Below are 14,066 nucleotides of genomic sequence, written 5' to 3'. Positions count from 1 at the left end.
TCCAAGGGTGATAAAAAATAATAATAAAAAAATAGGATGTCGTTTGAGAGCATCACTTTGAACCCTATGCCACATCACCTGATTCTCACTGCAATACATAGACTTCACTCAACGTCGTCTGCTACCACTTAACGAATGGGATACAATGTGTTCATATTTTCAAAAATTGTGACTAAATTGAGACTGTTGCAAACTTGAGGACCAAAATGAGATTAGTTGACAAATCAGAGGACCATTGGAGATATTAAGCCTAATAATAATATATAATATTAAATAATTATAATTTTATATCATTTTTATTTTATTAACATTCAATTTCTATTAATTAAAAATTATTTTATTTATTATATTGATCAAATTTTATATTAATTTTCATAAATTTTATTTTTAAATTCTTTTTCATTCACTTTTAATTTTTTTTTAAAAATAATAATTTATTCATTCTCAAATTCATCCCTTCATTTTTTTAACACTATCTTCTAAAGTGAACACTATGTCTTAACGAGCAAAATGTTTGGGATTAACAACCAGTAAAACACTAAGGGTCTGTTCACTTCAGGGTTATTTCCTATAGCAAAATGTTAGAGGGCGATGAAAAGGAAGTGAATTTGTGTTCACTTGAAGGCAACACCGAGCGACGAATTAGAGGTGTTAGCGAGATTCAACTACTGTAGCATCACTCGCTGAAATGCGAAGATTCGGAGACATCAACCATCGTTTTCCTAAAATGCCCTTTTCCATTTCAAAGAATACCCACGTATTAGAAACCATAAAATATTACAAAAATCACTGTGAAGTCACGAGCTCTGCGTATTGGGCTACTTGAAGCCGGCGGTGATGCAGTTGGACGTTTGCATGGTTGTGGACGTTGGCATGGTGGCAGGGTTCGTGGTTAAGGCGCCAAATCGTCGACGGTGGAGTTACAGCGGTGGAGGAACTGAATCAGGACGAAGCAACGAAGCCAACGTGTATCCGGTTACGAGAAATTGGTATCCGGACACGCCTTGTTATTCAACTGCAAGGGATGTTGTATCCGGTTACGCGTACCCTGTATCCGGTTACCTTCTTCTTCTTATTCTTCTTCTTCTGCTACATGATGGCCGATTGGGGAGAATAGAAGTATAGCGGCTCACACAGTGGTTCTTTTAATGAAGAAATGAGAAACAATCTAGAAATATTTTGGAACATCACGAAACTTTAATCCGTAAAATCCTCATAAGTTGGTGTTTTTAGCATGCAGTGTACTGTTTATTGTTTATCATATCTTATAGTTCACCCTGCTAGCAATTTTTTTTACTGGTGTAGCGCTTGCCCTCACACCGTGGGAGAATGGGCAGCAGAGAGAGAAGAAAGGAGAGGGTCTCCATGTTTGGGTGCAACAAAGAAAGTACGTGAGTGTGTGTACCATGAAGCACCAAAGAGAGAGAAAAAAATGTAAGTGGGTATGTTGCTGCTGTATGTACTGTGAGAGTTATATGAGAGTATTGTTTGAGTATGTGAGAGTTAAAGTGTTGTCTTTGTATTTTGTATGTTCTGGATATTTGTCCAGAAATGTTTAATGGTAGAAGTGTGTTTCCCAGATCTGTCCAGATACCCCACACACCACACACCTGAATATTTTTTTCCACAAAATCATTTTTCGAAGAACTTGGTAGTTGTCTTTATGTTTTTTTTTTTTTTTTTTTCATTTTGGAAATAAGAGTGATCGTGGTCCACTTTTGGTGAAGGTCCAGCTAAAGGACTTTGGTGGTGAAGCATCGTGGACGTATCTGAAATCTATAACAAATCAATTTTTACTACTTAAAAAAAATATATCACAAACAAGTACTAAATTTAAAAAAATCAATTCACTAAAGTATAATTTAATTAAATAATTTAAATTATTTTTAATTATTATTCCACTTTTTTTAACTCTTAATAATCATTTTTACAATTAAATATAACATTAACAAATATCATTTTATATTATTTTAATACCTAGGGACATTTTGGTAATCTTTAATTTTTACCAATTAAACAAATTTTTTTAAACTGTCAAATCAATCAAATCTTACACTAATTTTCACAAACTTCACCCACAAATCCACTTTCAATTAGCTCCAAATCCACTCAAATAAACACACAAAAAAATCACCCTCAAATCCTCTCAAATCCACTCAATCACTCTCTCCCAATTACCCCAAATAAACACACCCTAAGTAAAATGTTTGGGATTAGCACTGTCAGTATCACTGAGAGGTGTCAATTTATTATTAATTTTGTTTATTCTAAGATAATTCCTGCAGATTTAATTGCTTACCGATGGTTCATTTGGTTTGATGTCTACAGTGTTTAAAAGCCAAAACAAAACTGATTGAAAATTAAAAGTTGTAACTATTTTTTAAAATTATTAGTGTGTGGTAAATTATTTAAAGTTTCACACAAATGTAAGTGATAAAAAAAATGTTAATACGATGCTTTAATACACATTTTAAACTTATTTTTTATTGACAGAAATATATTACTGTGCATTTGTAGAGTTTGCTTTCTAAATTAGTTTTAAAATATTTTAACGTTTATTTATAAATAAAATGTTTTAATTACGTTTTTTTTTTTATTTTCAGTAGTGAGTTGTTTACATTTAAAATTTTATTATTCACCTTATACTAAATCTTTAAATGTTTTCAGTCTATAAATAGGGTAAAATTAATATTTTAGTAGCCTGTGGTTTTCATTTAATGGTTAAAAAAACTTTATATTAAAAAATATTATTTATCAATATGAATATTTAATGATAAAATATATACTTTAAATTCATTTGTGCCCAGATTTCATACCATTAAAATAAGGGTGTTGCTCTTTCTACCATCACCTCTTCTTTTCTCCACCTTCTAACTTTCTACAAAAAAATTTTAATTACAAAAATAGTTTTTTTTTTACTTTTAATTTTATTTATTTACTTTATTCTAAAACTCTAAATTACTATCTATTTTTACTCACTCATTCTCACTCGCGCAACCCATCCCCCACCCCTCACTGTCCCAAGTTTCATTTTCTCTTTTTTTTCAGATTCTCACCCCCTCCAGCTCTCACCAAATTTGTTTCTTCTCATCTCCCAACTCTTATTTATCTTCTTCATATTCCTGTCTACATATCTGTTTGATTTCATGGTGTGGTTATTGCACGGTTCCAAACGATAATGAATATTTTATAACTAACAATAATGAATATTTTATGACTAACATCATAATAAATTAATTTTACTAATATTGATAAAAAATGAAAAATGTATACATGAATTAGTTAAAAAAATTTCAAAAGTTAAAAATTCTTACTATATAATTATAATTTAAAATTTTCCAAATTTAAATCATCAAATTCCTGTCTTAAAGTTTTAAACCCTATAGTTATCCTTATTTTTTTGGGTTTTACCCATTTTGATCCCCTGTATTTTGAAATTACCAATTAAGTTTTTAAAAGTGCTAATTTGATCAATTGAACTGCTGTCTATAAGTTTTTGCACAAACAAAAGGTTGATGTGTCAATTTTTTAAAACGTGGCATAAGCTAGTGTTACGTGGAATTTCTTGAGTTTAACTTGAAAAATGTTTGATTAAAAATATATAAAAAAAATTATCCTCCATTACAAGTATCGCCCATAAATCCTACCCATAAATCTTCTTCCCACAAAGAGAGACACAACAAATAGAGAAGAAAGAAGCGATGGGTAAAGAAAAGTGGAAATGGTGGTTGGAGCGCCAGTGGTGGATGCACGATTCGATGTTTCTCGCGATTTGGTGAACCCGTTTTGGAAGAGGAAGGGAACGGGCTGGCGACGTTATCGACCGGTGGTGCGTCCAATTGCAGGTCGAAAGCTCATTTTTCTCAACCAAGGTAGTTTCTCCTTGCTTAACCACGAGAGAAGAAGGCACGCGCACTATTGATTTATGAACTATTTTTATGCTCTCTTGAGCCCCTCTTAGTTCCATCAAACTAATTGATAACTGCAAGCAACAACCAAAAGCTACCACTATGAACACATAAACAACAAACACAAAGACACAATGTTGATTAAGAAAACAACCACCAGTCTCTTGACAGAATCAACTAAAACATCATGGATGATAAACATATACTAAGTAAATGAAATGACTCCGCAACACCACCAAAAAGTGTAAGATGAATGTTTAAATCAAAATCCTTTTGATCAATCACAGATAAAAATTTAGCCAGATTCAAAGTCTCACACAGGAATCTTAATCTTTGACCTTTTATTCAAACCCTACAATGGATCACCAACCAATTAAAATCAAATTCAAATTCAAAGGAACAACAAAAACAATTATTATTATAATTATAATCAAATACATACTTATAAATATTTAAATTAAGAACTATAACACTAAAAAGGTAAATTAATGTTTAACTCATCGACAACTAAAATTTCATATGAACGTCTTGCAATTGCAAGTTGAAATACAAATTCGGTTTATTAACGATAATAAATTATTAAGAGGAATTACTTTATCCAATAGCTACGTATTTTTCTGGGAACGGAAATATTGGCTAAAACCCAATAACCAATTCATCAATCCCCTTCGCTGTTCCTGCAGCTCTGGCAGGATAGCGCATTTTCACTTCTTTGAATTCAATGTCTACATCATCCTCCCTCGTCCCTCTTCTTTAAACTCAACCATATTCATGGATTCCATTATCGCTTCTTCGCCACTTCAATTTCCCCACCGCCCTCTTTTCACTTCCATTCGGCCCATTCCTATCCGAACTCTCATCTCCAATTCCCGCCGAACACCACGAACCCCACTCTCACTCGCTCCCATCGCTTTTACTCCACCAATCACTTCCGCCGCCAAGTTCACCACACTCGCACCCTCTCCGAGCGACGACGTTTTCTCGAAACAACTCGTCCGTGCGCTCTTCTGCTTCGCAGTTGGTTTCTCCGCGCTCGGTGCATTCCGCGCTCCTCCTCCGGCATTTGCAATTGCAGTTCCGTGGAATGTATTCGGAACGAGAGGCGCCGAGAAAGAGAAAGAGAAAGCGAAGAGTCACAAGTATTCGGACTGTACCGATAAGTTGTTGGAGACGGTGTCGCTTTTGTTGGGAGCCGTAGATGAAGCTAGGAAGGGGAATGGTGACGCGAGCGAGGTGGAGGCGGCGTTGAAGGCCGTGAAATCGAAGAAGCAAGAGATGAAGAAAGAGATTGACCGGAGGCTCTACCCGGCGTTGAAGAAGCTGAGGAACGAAAAGAAGGCGTTGTGGAAACGGTCCGGGGAGATTCTCGGCGATATATTGAAGGCGACGGCGGAGTACGATAGATTGAAGGCGAAGGTGGCGGCAAATGAGAAAGAGAAGGCAAGGATGATGGAGTTGGAGGAGATTGTTGGAGAGATGGAGAATGAGTACAATGAGTTGTGGGAGAGAGTTGGGGAAATCGAGGACCAGATTTCGAGGGAGGAGACGGTGGCGTTGAGTTATGGGGCGAGGGAAATCAATTTCATAGAGAGGGAGTGTGAACAGCTGGTGGAGAGGTTTAAACAGGAAATTAGGCGCAAGGACTTCGAAAGGTCACATCTCTTGATAACTTGAATGAATGCGTTTTGTATTGTGATGTTTTTGTACGTTTATTCGTTAATTCTGAGAGCGATTTTATGTTCTGGTTTTGTCTTCATAGAGGAGATCAAGGTAGGATGCGGGTGAGGTTTTTTGTGTTACTTGTGCAAGGATGGATATTAGAATTTTCAGGGTGCAACTTCTGTACGTTTGAAGATTTTGGGTTGTTTGCCTACTTTTCATGCTCCTGCTATTAAAATTAACATTATTATTATTGTTGTTGTTTTCTTTTCTATATTTGATCTTACTTGGCTGAGGGACTCCATAGAAGAGGGGATGCCGATAAATTTTGACAATGATGGGATTTTATCTCTTGATTTTTTTTTTTGAATTGGCAAATCTGCTTAAAGCATATAACAATGTTGTCAGCTTAATCTATTCGATTGTGCTGGAATTTGTTGTCAATTTTGGATGGAACAACTTTATGGGTTGCTTAATGTTCTTGTTGAGTTACAGAGTATTATCAATTATTGTAATAATTTCAATAAATATGTTGTACGGCTATGAAAGGCATTTATTAATTCTTGTTATTATTTATAGGGTGTTAGAGTTGTATATAATGTACTCCCTTGTACTGGTTTAGTATCTCAATTAAATTGAATCATTTTTCTTCTTAGTGATCAAGTATTACCAACTTAGTATAAAAGCTTCGTATCTTGGGACTATGCTTCTCCTTAAACCCTAGCCTTAGTTGTCCGAACAAGTTGTTTGTCATTGTTTTTCTATCACTGTTGCCACTTTTGCTGCCATAGTGTTTATGTTATGGCCAACGACTATACCAAGAGGTTCATCTTCTCCAAATCGGCTTGTTCCCGAGTTGCACAGCTGGAGGACGTCCCATGCCCACTCACGCACATCCTTTTCCTGAGCATGCCAGTTTCACGTGCCACTGTTTGATGGTGCGTTAGGGCACATTCAACTGCTGCTCTTGACCCTGTTTATGTTGTCAAAGTTACCTTGAGATGGTGGTTTCTGATCTGCCTCTGTTTAGTCTATTTGACTTGATTTGAGCGCCTCGTCTTTGTTCATGCTATTGATCACGCCACAATTGACACCATTATTCACGTGGCTGATACTTTTCTTTTTCTTGTGAGTTGTTTTATTTCCTTTTACGCTCCTGTTTTTTTCTTTTATACACACACACGTCTGTGTGTGCGTGTGTGTATTAATCTTCTAGCATGATATTTAGTCCCTCCTTTAAAATTTCCCTACGAAGTAACGCTGACCTTCTGCATCTACTTGAAGATAATCATCTCAATGGAAGAAACTACCTCTAATGGGTCCTCTTCATTAGGAGCACATTGAAGGGTATGGGGATGCTTAATTGTATCGAAGGAGGGGTAATATCCCCTAGAATAATCATTATTTTCCAACTTGGGACAATGATGACTCTTGCATCATAACATGGCAATGGGGTTCCATGACCACAAAGATTAGTAAAAACTACATGTTCTTCTCTAGTTCCTGAGACATTTGGGATAATCTTTTAGATACCTACTCTGAGGCAAGATATCTCTTCATGTTATGACTTAGATGGTAAGATCTTCAATGTGAAACAATGTGCTCTCTCTATTGCAAAGTATTATAGAATCTTGAAGGGGTTATGGATAGAACTGGAATAGTATAAAAATCTGAAACTTTAAATATGTTTTTACTTTGGCTTAGTTTGTTGAACGGTCTCATATTTTTAAGCTCTTGTTAGGGCACAAATTTTTGGCAAGGAAAGACTTCTTGTTTTGAAGTCTTTTATATTGTTCAGGTGATGAGACTTGGAGAATTGTCATGATTAATTAACTGCTCACTGAAGGAATTGCCTTGTTTTATGGGAAGGCATTCAAACCTAGGACCTCAACCCCCGGGAATGTGAAGCTGAACACAGGAGGCAAGGAGGACGATTGATGCTCTCATTGGAAGAAATCTTGGCATTTTAAGGAGACTTCCAAGCTACATGGAAACGAGAAGGTTCTCATTCATCATTAAAGGGCTAGTCATTGATTAAGGCAATTTCTAATTTTGAAGGTTCTAGGAAGACTTCTTTATCTTTGTTAGTTGAAGAAGTGCCTTCCCTTCAAGCTAAAATTGAATAATTAAAGACTAATGGATTATCTCCAAGAGCCGAGCCCTCTTTTGATACTTGCTCTCTAATCATGATAGTAATAATTCCAATTTCTCTTTTAATGTTTATAAAATTGTATGTGAGCATTCTTGGATTGTCGACTTTGGTGTTACCAGCTATATGACTCCTTATTTTCCATACTTATCTTTATGTTCCTCTTTTTTGGTAACTACACTACTATTGCTAATGGGTTTCATGTCCCAATAGGTAGAGATGACACTATGTCTCATCTACCATCTCTTACCCTTAATATATCCTTCATGTTCGAAAGCTTTTTGATAACCTTATTTCTCTTGACGAACTCACTCATGCTCTAAGCTACCAAGTAACATTCTTTCCCATGTTGTGTTTTTCTCTTTGTTGTGCTTGTGGGGGTTGATTGAAAGGAGCTAGGAAGGTTATATAATCTCCAAGGCTTGGGAACTAGTATCAGGAAAGAAGGGATTTTCTCTTGTTTTTAGTCTTTGCTAGTTCTTACCCTTTCAAATTTGGTTTCTCCTTTATCATCTTGGACGTTTGTAATTTCATGTCCTTAAAATAGATATAATTTTTACTATCCTTTAAGTTGAAAAGTTTATACCTATGTGGATGTTGCTTTTCAAGAAACAATCTTTTGACATGTGTGCTGAGCTTTTGGGCAAGAATTCTATACAAGCTAAGTCGTTTGAGTCACTTGAGTTGACTTTTGTCTCTATGTTGCAAAAATCTTATCATATTGATACTACTCTTGTACACCTCACAAAGATGCTTCTATTAAGGACAAATATGTTACCGTGTCAGGATTAACGCTAAGTATTAGTGGTTTAGGGAGTCTCTTCTATGCTTAATACTAGAGGAAACAAAAGGAATCTAACTTGATCCAAGTATAAGTCAAATTGTCTAATGTTTAAGGTAAGTGTTCATAACCTTTAGAAAATTCCTTGAATAATAACTACGAGCCTAACCTTGATAGCTTATTGCCTTGAGAAAAGAAAAATGGTTTTGTGCCACATTTTCTAATTTTCTATTTGTGTCCACTAAATTCCTTCGTGGGCAACACTCTAATTTTCTCTTTGCTATCAATGCAATTATAGTTGACACATCAATGCAAGAGGCATTGAAGGTTAAAATTTTGGTTCAAGCCATGAGTGAACAAATGGATGCATTAAATAATCAAAATTGGGAGATTGCTGACAAGTCACATGATAAAAATGGTTTAGGATGCCGGTGAATCTACATCATGAAGTATCAATCTAATAGCACCCTTGATTGTTGCAAAGGAAGGTTAGTTGCACAAGGATATACTCAGACTTACGACATTGATTATGAGGATATATTTGCTCCAGTGACAAAGTTGAATACATCTAGGATCATCCTTTCATTAGCTACACATTGTGGTTGGGAGCTGCAAAAATTTGAATTAAAATAAATGAAGTTTTGCTTGGGCATCTAGAGGAAGAAGTCTATGTGGAGATTACACCAGGTTTTAAGTCTATTGGAGAAAGGAATAAAGTTGTTCATGTTGAACAAAACCTTGTATGGACTCAAACAATCATCCCATACTTGGTTTGGGAGACTTAAGCTATAATTGCCTTAACAAAGCAAAGGTGACCTTCCACTATTTATCAAACGTTTCTTAATAGGGGAACTTACTCTTCTATTGGTTTATGTAGGTGACGTGATTGTTGTAGGGGATGATGGACATGTAAAACTGATCTTGAAAGAAAAGTTTGCCATTCAGTTTGAGATGAAGGATCTAAGAAAATTGAAGTACTTACTTGAGATAGAAGTTACCTACTCAAAAAGGGACATCTTTATCTCCTATTGGAAATATGGCCCAGACCCTAGAGAAATCAGTAAGATTGATTGTGAGCCACCAAAGCTCCTATACTACAAAGCCATATACTTTTAGGGAAGCTTATATACTTAGTCTACACTAGACTTTACATGGCTTATGTTGTGAGTGTTGTCAAGTAATTCGTGCATGATCCAAGAGAGTGATCTATACAGAATTTGAGTTGAATATTTCAATATTTGAAGACTTGTTGGAGAAGGATGGGAAATTAAATATAGGAGATGCATCTCAAGGTATAGCATGTTCTTGGGTGGAAACTTGATGACTTGGAGAAGTAAAAAACAACATGTAGTTGCAAGGTCCACTATGGAGGTTGAATTTAGAGCTACGACACAAGGGGTGTGTCAATTGTTGTTGTTGAAAATTGTTTTGAGTGACCTTAAAGTGAAGTGTGAAGAAGCTATGACTATTTTGTGATAATAAATCAACTATTGGTATTTCTTACAATCCAAGTTAACAAGAGTGGACTAAGCACATAGAGATAGACTAATTCTTTATAAAAGAAAAAGTAGATAATGTTCTCATAATGACTTCCTATGTCGAATCCAGAATCCAGTTGGCATATTTGTTTACTAAAAGGCTTCCCACAAAATGGTTTGATGATGTTATATGCAGTCTCGAAGGATAAATATTCATTCATTTGCTTGACGGGGAATGTTGAGTTATGAGAGATATTATCAGTTACTGTAGTTATTGATTACAATAAGTTTGCAAAGAGTTTTTATTAATTACTGTTATTATAGGGTTGTAAATTTGTATATTGTTAAATATATTGTTTTTATCTTTTATGTGTAATTAATTTGTTATTATTTTTTATTTGTATTTTGGGTTTAATTTATATTTTTTCTATTATAAATAGAAGATCCTCTATGTATATTCAACACAAGAAATATTAATCTCATTCATAGTTTTTTTTTTTTATATTCAACATATATAATACTCTCTCTCGTACTGGTTTATTATCAATGCAATTGAATAAATTTTCTTCTTCTCAGTGTTAAAGTATTATCAATTGTATGTCCTATGAGTTAGTTTTAGTGTAATACCGTTGAATTTGTATGTCATTATGCAAACATCTTGTCATGTGGTTGCAGTTTGCCTACTGGCTCAGTTACCAGGCTCTCAAAATCTGTCATTCAAAAAGATTTGGAATCTATGCATAGAAAACATGCTGAACAAGTAATTCTTCCTAGCATTTTGGATGTTGAAGATCTTGGACCATTCTTTCACCAAGAGTCTATTTATTTTGCCCAACGTTTGAAAAGAGTTCTTAAAGATTCCAGGGAGAAGCAAAGGAATTTAGAGGCTCAGATAAGAAAAAAAATGAAGAAGTTTGGCAAGGAAAAGCGTAGTATTATTTACTCACCACAAGAAGATGTGGTTAAGGGCTTTCCTGAAGTTGAATTAAAGTGGATGTTTGGAAACAAGGAGGTTGTGCTTCCCAAAGCTGTTGGTCTCCATCTATACCATGGTTGGAAGAAATGGCGTGAAGAAGCTAAGGCAAATTTAAAACAGAATTTGATAAAAGATGCCGAGTTTGGTAGACAATATGTGGCTGAAAGACAGGTTCGGAGGTTCCATTTCACTTTTTCATTGTACTTCTTTACTGATGCAATAGAATACCAAATAAAGTGATGTTTGTTATTATTGAATAGAGTTACAGAAACTACAGCAAGAATTATGTCCCTGGGTTGAGAAACTCCTACAAAAATTCACCCTTTCCAAACTACACTGCCTTGTGATCCTACTCATACCATATATTAGGATACATAGCTGCTACATAACCACACTGCATTAGACAAAATTGCTAGATAACTGTCTGGCAGAGTTAAATATAGCTATTACGCTGCCATTCTGCATAACTAAAGGCATAATTGTCCTACAGAACAATCACACGATCTTATTTCTACATCCTATGCCTCATCATAGAGTATATGTTAGGTTCCTTTATTCAAGGAACAGAACAACAACTCTATGCTCACACACACACACTCAATAGTATAAAGGAATATGTATGTATCTGTATTTCTATTTCCTCTGTAATGTGTAAAAAGAAAATACAAGTGTCAATCTCTCCCGCAAGGAAACCTCCCTTCCTCCACTGCCCAAGAGGTCCAATCTCAATTCCAAAATAATATCTGATACCCTCTCTCCCTAATCTGTTTGTTATTTATATTCCCTCTCTCTCTTCTGACAAACTAACCACCTTTTCCCGCTACTTATTTCATCTCTTTTTTATCCCTTCTCACGTAAACCTTTAATTGCCTAACATTACCCTCCCCCTCAACATCAACCTTGTCCTCAAGGTTGAAGTTAGGAAACTGCTGTTTGATATAGTGCTCCTCCTCCTAAGTAGCACCTTCAATATCACTCTCCTGCCATTGTATGAGGACTTGGGGTATCTCCTTCCCCTGACTCTGCTGGTTCTTGCGTTGTAACACCTTCATCGGGGTATATCGAGGGTTTTCATCATGTAATTCAGTTGGGAGGGTGCCTTCAATAAGATGTTTTCCAATAGCTAACTTCAATTGGGACACATGGAAAACAGGATGTATTTTTGCTGTTTTTGGTAGCTGTAGCGGGAAGGCTACTGGACCTATTTGCTACTCCATGCGGAAAGGACCATAATATCTTGCGGACAACTTCGAATGGATTCTTGTAGGCATAGATGTTTGCCTATGAGGTATGATTTTCAAAAATACCCAATCTCCTACTTGATTTTGGCCTCCACCCTCTTCTTATTGGCACAGTGTGTCATCTAGGCTTGGGCCCTGGCCAGATGATATCTCAGTTGCTGTAGAGCCTCATCTCGTGTCTGCAAGTCTTGGGCTACTGCTTCTACCACTTTTCTCCCAGGATGAATCGTGTCAGTGTGGCAGGAAGTCTGCCATAAACAGTTTCAAAGGGTGTGCACTTAGATGCCCCTTGATAACTGGTATTGTTCTAGTATTCTGCCTAAGGTAACACCAAACTCCAACTCTTAGGCTGTTCTGAGCTAAAACAGCGTAAGTATGTTCCTAGCACTCTGTTTAATACTTCCGTCTGTCCATTTGTCTCTGGATGGTAGGCAATACTCATCCTAAGCTGTGTGCCCTGCAATTTAAAAATCTCCTGCCAAAAGATGCTCACAAATGTTGAGTCCCTATCACTTACAATGGTCATAGGTATATCATGTAATCTAATCACCTCCTTCACAAACACTGCGGCTATAGACCTTGCTGTATACGGATGCTTAATGGGAATGAAATGCCCATATTTGCTGAGTCTGTCCACCACCACTAGTATAGTGTCAAATCCTTGCGATTTAGGTAACTTTACCACAAAATCCATACTTATGTTCTGCCATATTGCTTTCGGAATGGGTAAAAGTTGTAAGAGGCCTTTGGGTGAGGATGCCAAGTACTTATGCTGTTGGCATACTAGGCATGCAGCCACATAGTCTATGACTGTCTTCTTCATTCCTGTCCAACACAGGGACTGTGCCACCCTTCTATAGGTTCTATAGACTCCTGAATGTCCTCCTGTGACTGTGTTATGGAACTCTGTTAATAATTTTGGTATCTAGGAAGATTGTGCTGACAAAACCAACCACCCCTTGTAATGTAATCTCCCATGTTCCAGGGTATAAGCCGGATGTGAATTCGGATCTGCCCTTATGTCTTCCATCACTTTCTTTAGAGTTTCATCTTTCTTAACCTCTTCCATAATTTCCTGAAAATTTGACCAATAGGCCTGGATGTGCAGTACTTTTTCTCTCTCCTCCAATTTCTCCCCTTTCCTTGAGAGCCCATCCACCACCTTATTGGATGCCCTAATCCTATAAACAATATCAAATTCATATCCCAGCAATTTAGCCAGTCAGTTCTGCTGGTTTTGAGTAGTAATACATTGCTCCGACAAATATCTCAAGCTCCTTTGGTCAGTATAAACAAAGAACCTCTGGCCCAAAAGGTAGGGTAGCTAGTGTTGGGTGGCTAACACCAAAGCCATCAATTCTTTCTCATAAACAGATTTGGTGAGTGATACTTCTGACAGAGCTTTGCTAAAATAAGCAATCGATTTTCTGTTTTGAGACAGAACTGCTCTTAAACCAGTGCCTGAAGCATCGCACTCCACGTGGAAGGTTTGGGCAAAATTAGGTAATGCTAATACTGGAGCTGTGATTACTGCTGTTTTGAGTCTCTGCATTGCCTCTGCCCCTGCAGGAGACCAATCAAACTTCCCCTTTTTAAGCAGGTTGGTGAGAGGTTGAGCGATCTTCCTATAATCTCTGATGAATCTCTTGTAGTATCCAGTCAGCTCCAAGAATCCTCTCAGCTCTCTAATACTTTTGGGCTCAGGCCATGCCATCACCGCATAAACCTTCTCCTCATCCATCTCAACTCCTGCCTTTGAAATTTTATGCCCCAAATAACGAATTTGCTCTCTCCCAAATTCACCTTTGTTTTTATTATCAAATAATTTCTGTCGTGCTATCACCTTCAAAACTTGCTGTAAATGCTGCATATGT

At 36.4% G+C, this 14,066-nt stretch overlaps 1 protein-coding gene across 1 annotated transcript in view; it reads left to right on the top strand.

The window, feature by feature from the left end:
• Positions 1–4,513: 4,513 nt before the first annotated feature.
• The window catches only part of LOC106771876 (probable inactive ATP-dependent zinc metalloprotease FTSHI 5, chloroplastic), a 29,705-nt gene continuing 20,152 nt past the window's right edge, over positions 4,514–14,066 (top strand). Inside the window, exons 1-2 of the mRNA XM_014657889.2 lie at positions 4,514–5,560; positions 10,651–11,122. Of these exons, the coding sequence (XP_014513375.1) occupies positions 4,680–5,560; positions 10,651–11,122 (1,353 nt within the window). The 5' untranslated portion in view covers positions 4,514–4,679. The remainder of the gene's footprint in view (positions 5,561–10,650; positions 11,123–14,066) is intronic.

This window comes from Vigna radiata, chromosome 8 (assembly GCF_000741045.1).
Source record: "Vigna radiata var. radiata cultivar VC1973A chromosome 8, Vradiata_ver6, whole genome shotgun sequence".
NCBI classification, from domain to species: Eukaryota; Viridiplantae; Streptophyta; class Magnoliopsida; order Fabales; family Fabaceae; genus Vigna; species Vigna radiata.
Note: the sequence above shows the minus strand (reverse complement) of the source record. Positions and strands in the feature narration are given on the sequence as shown.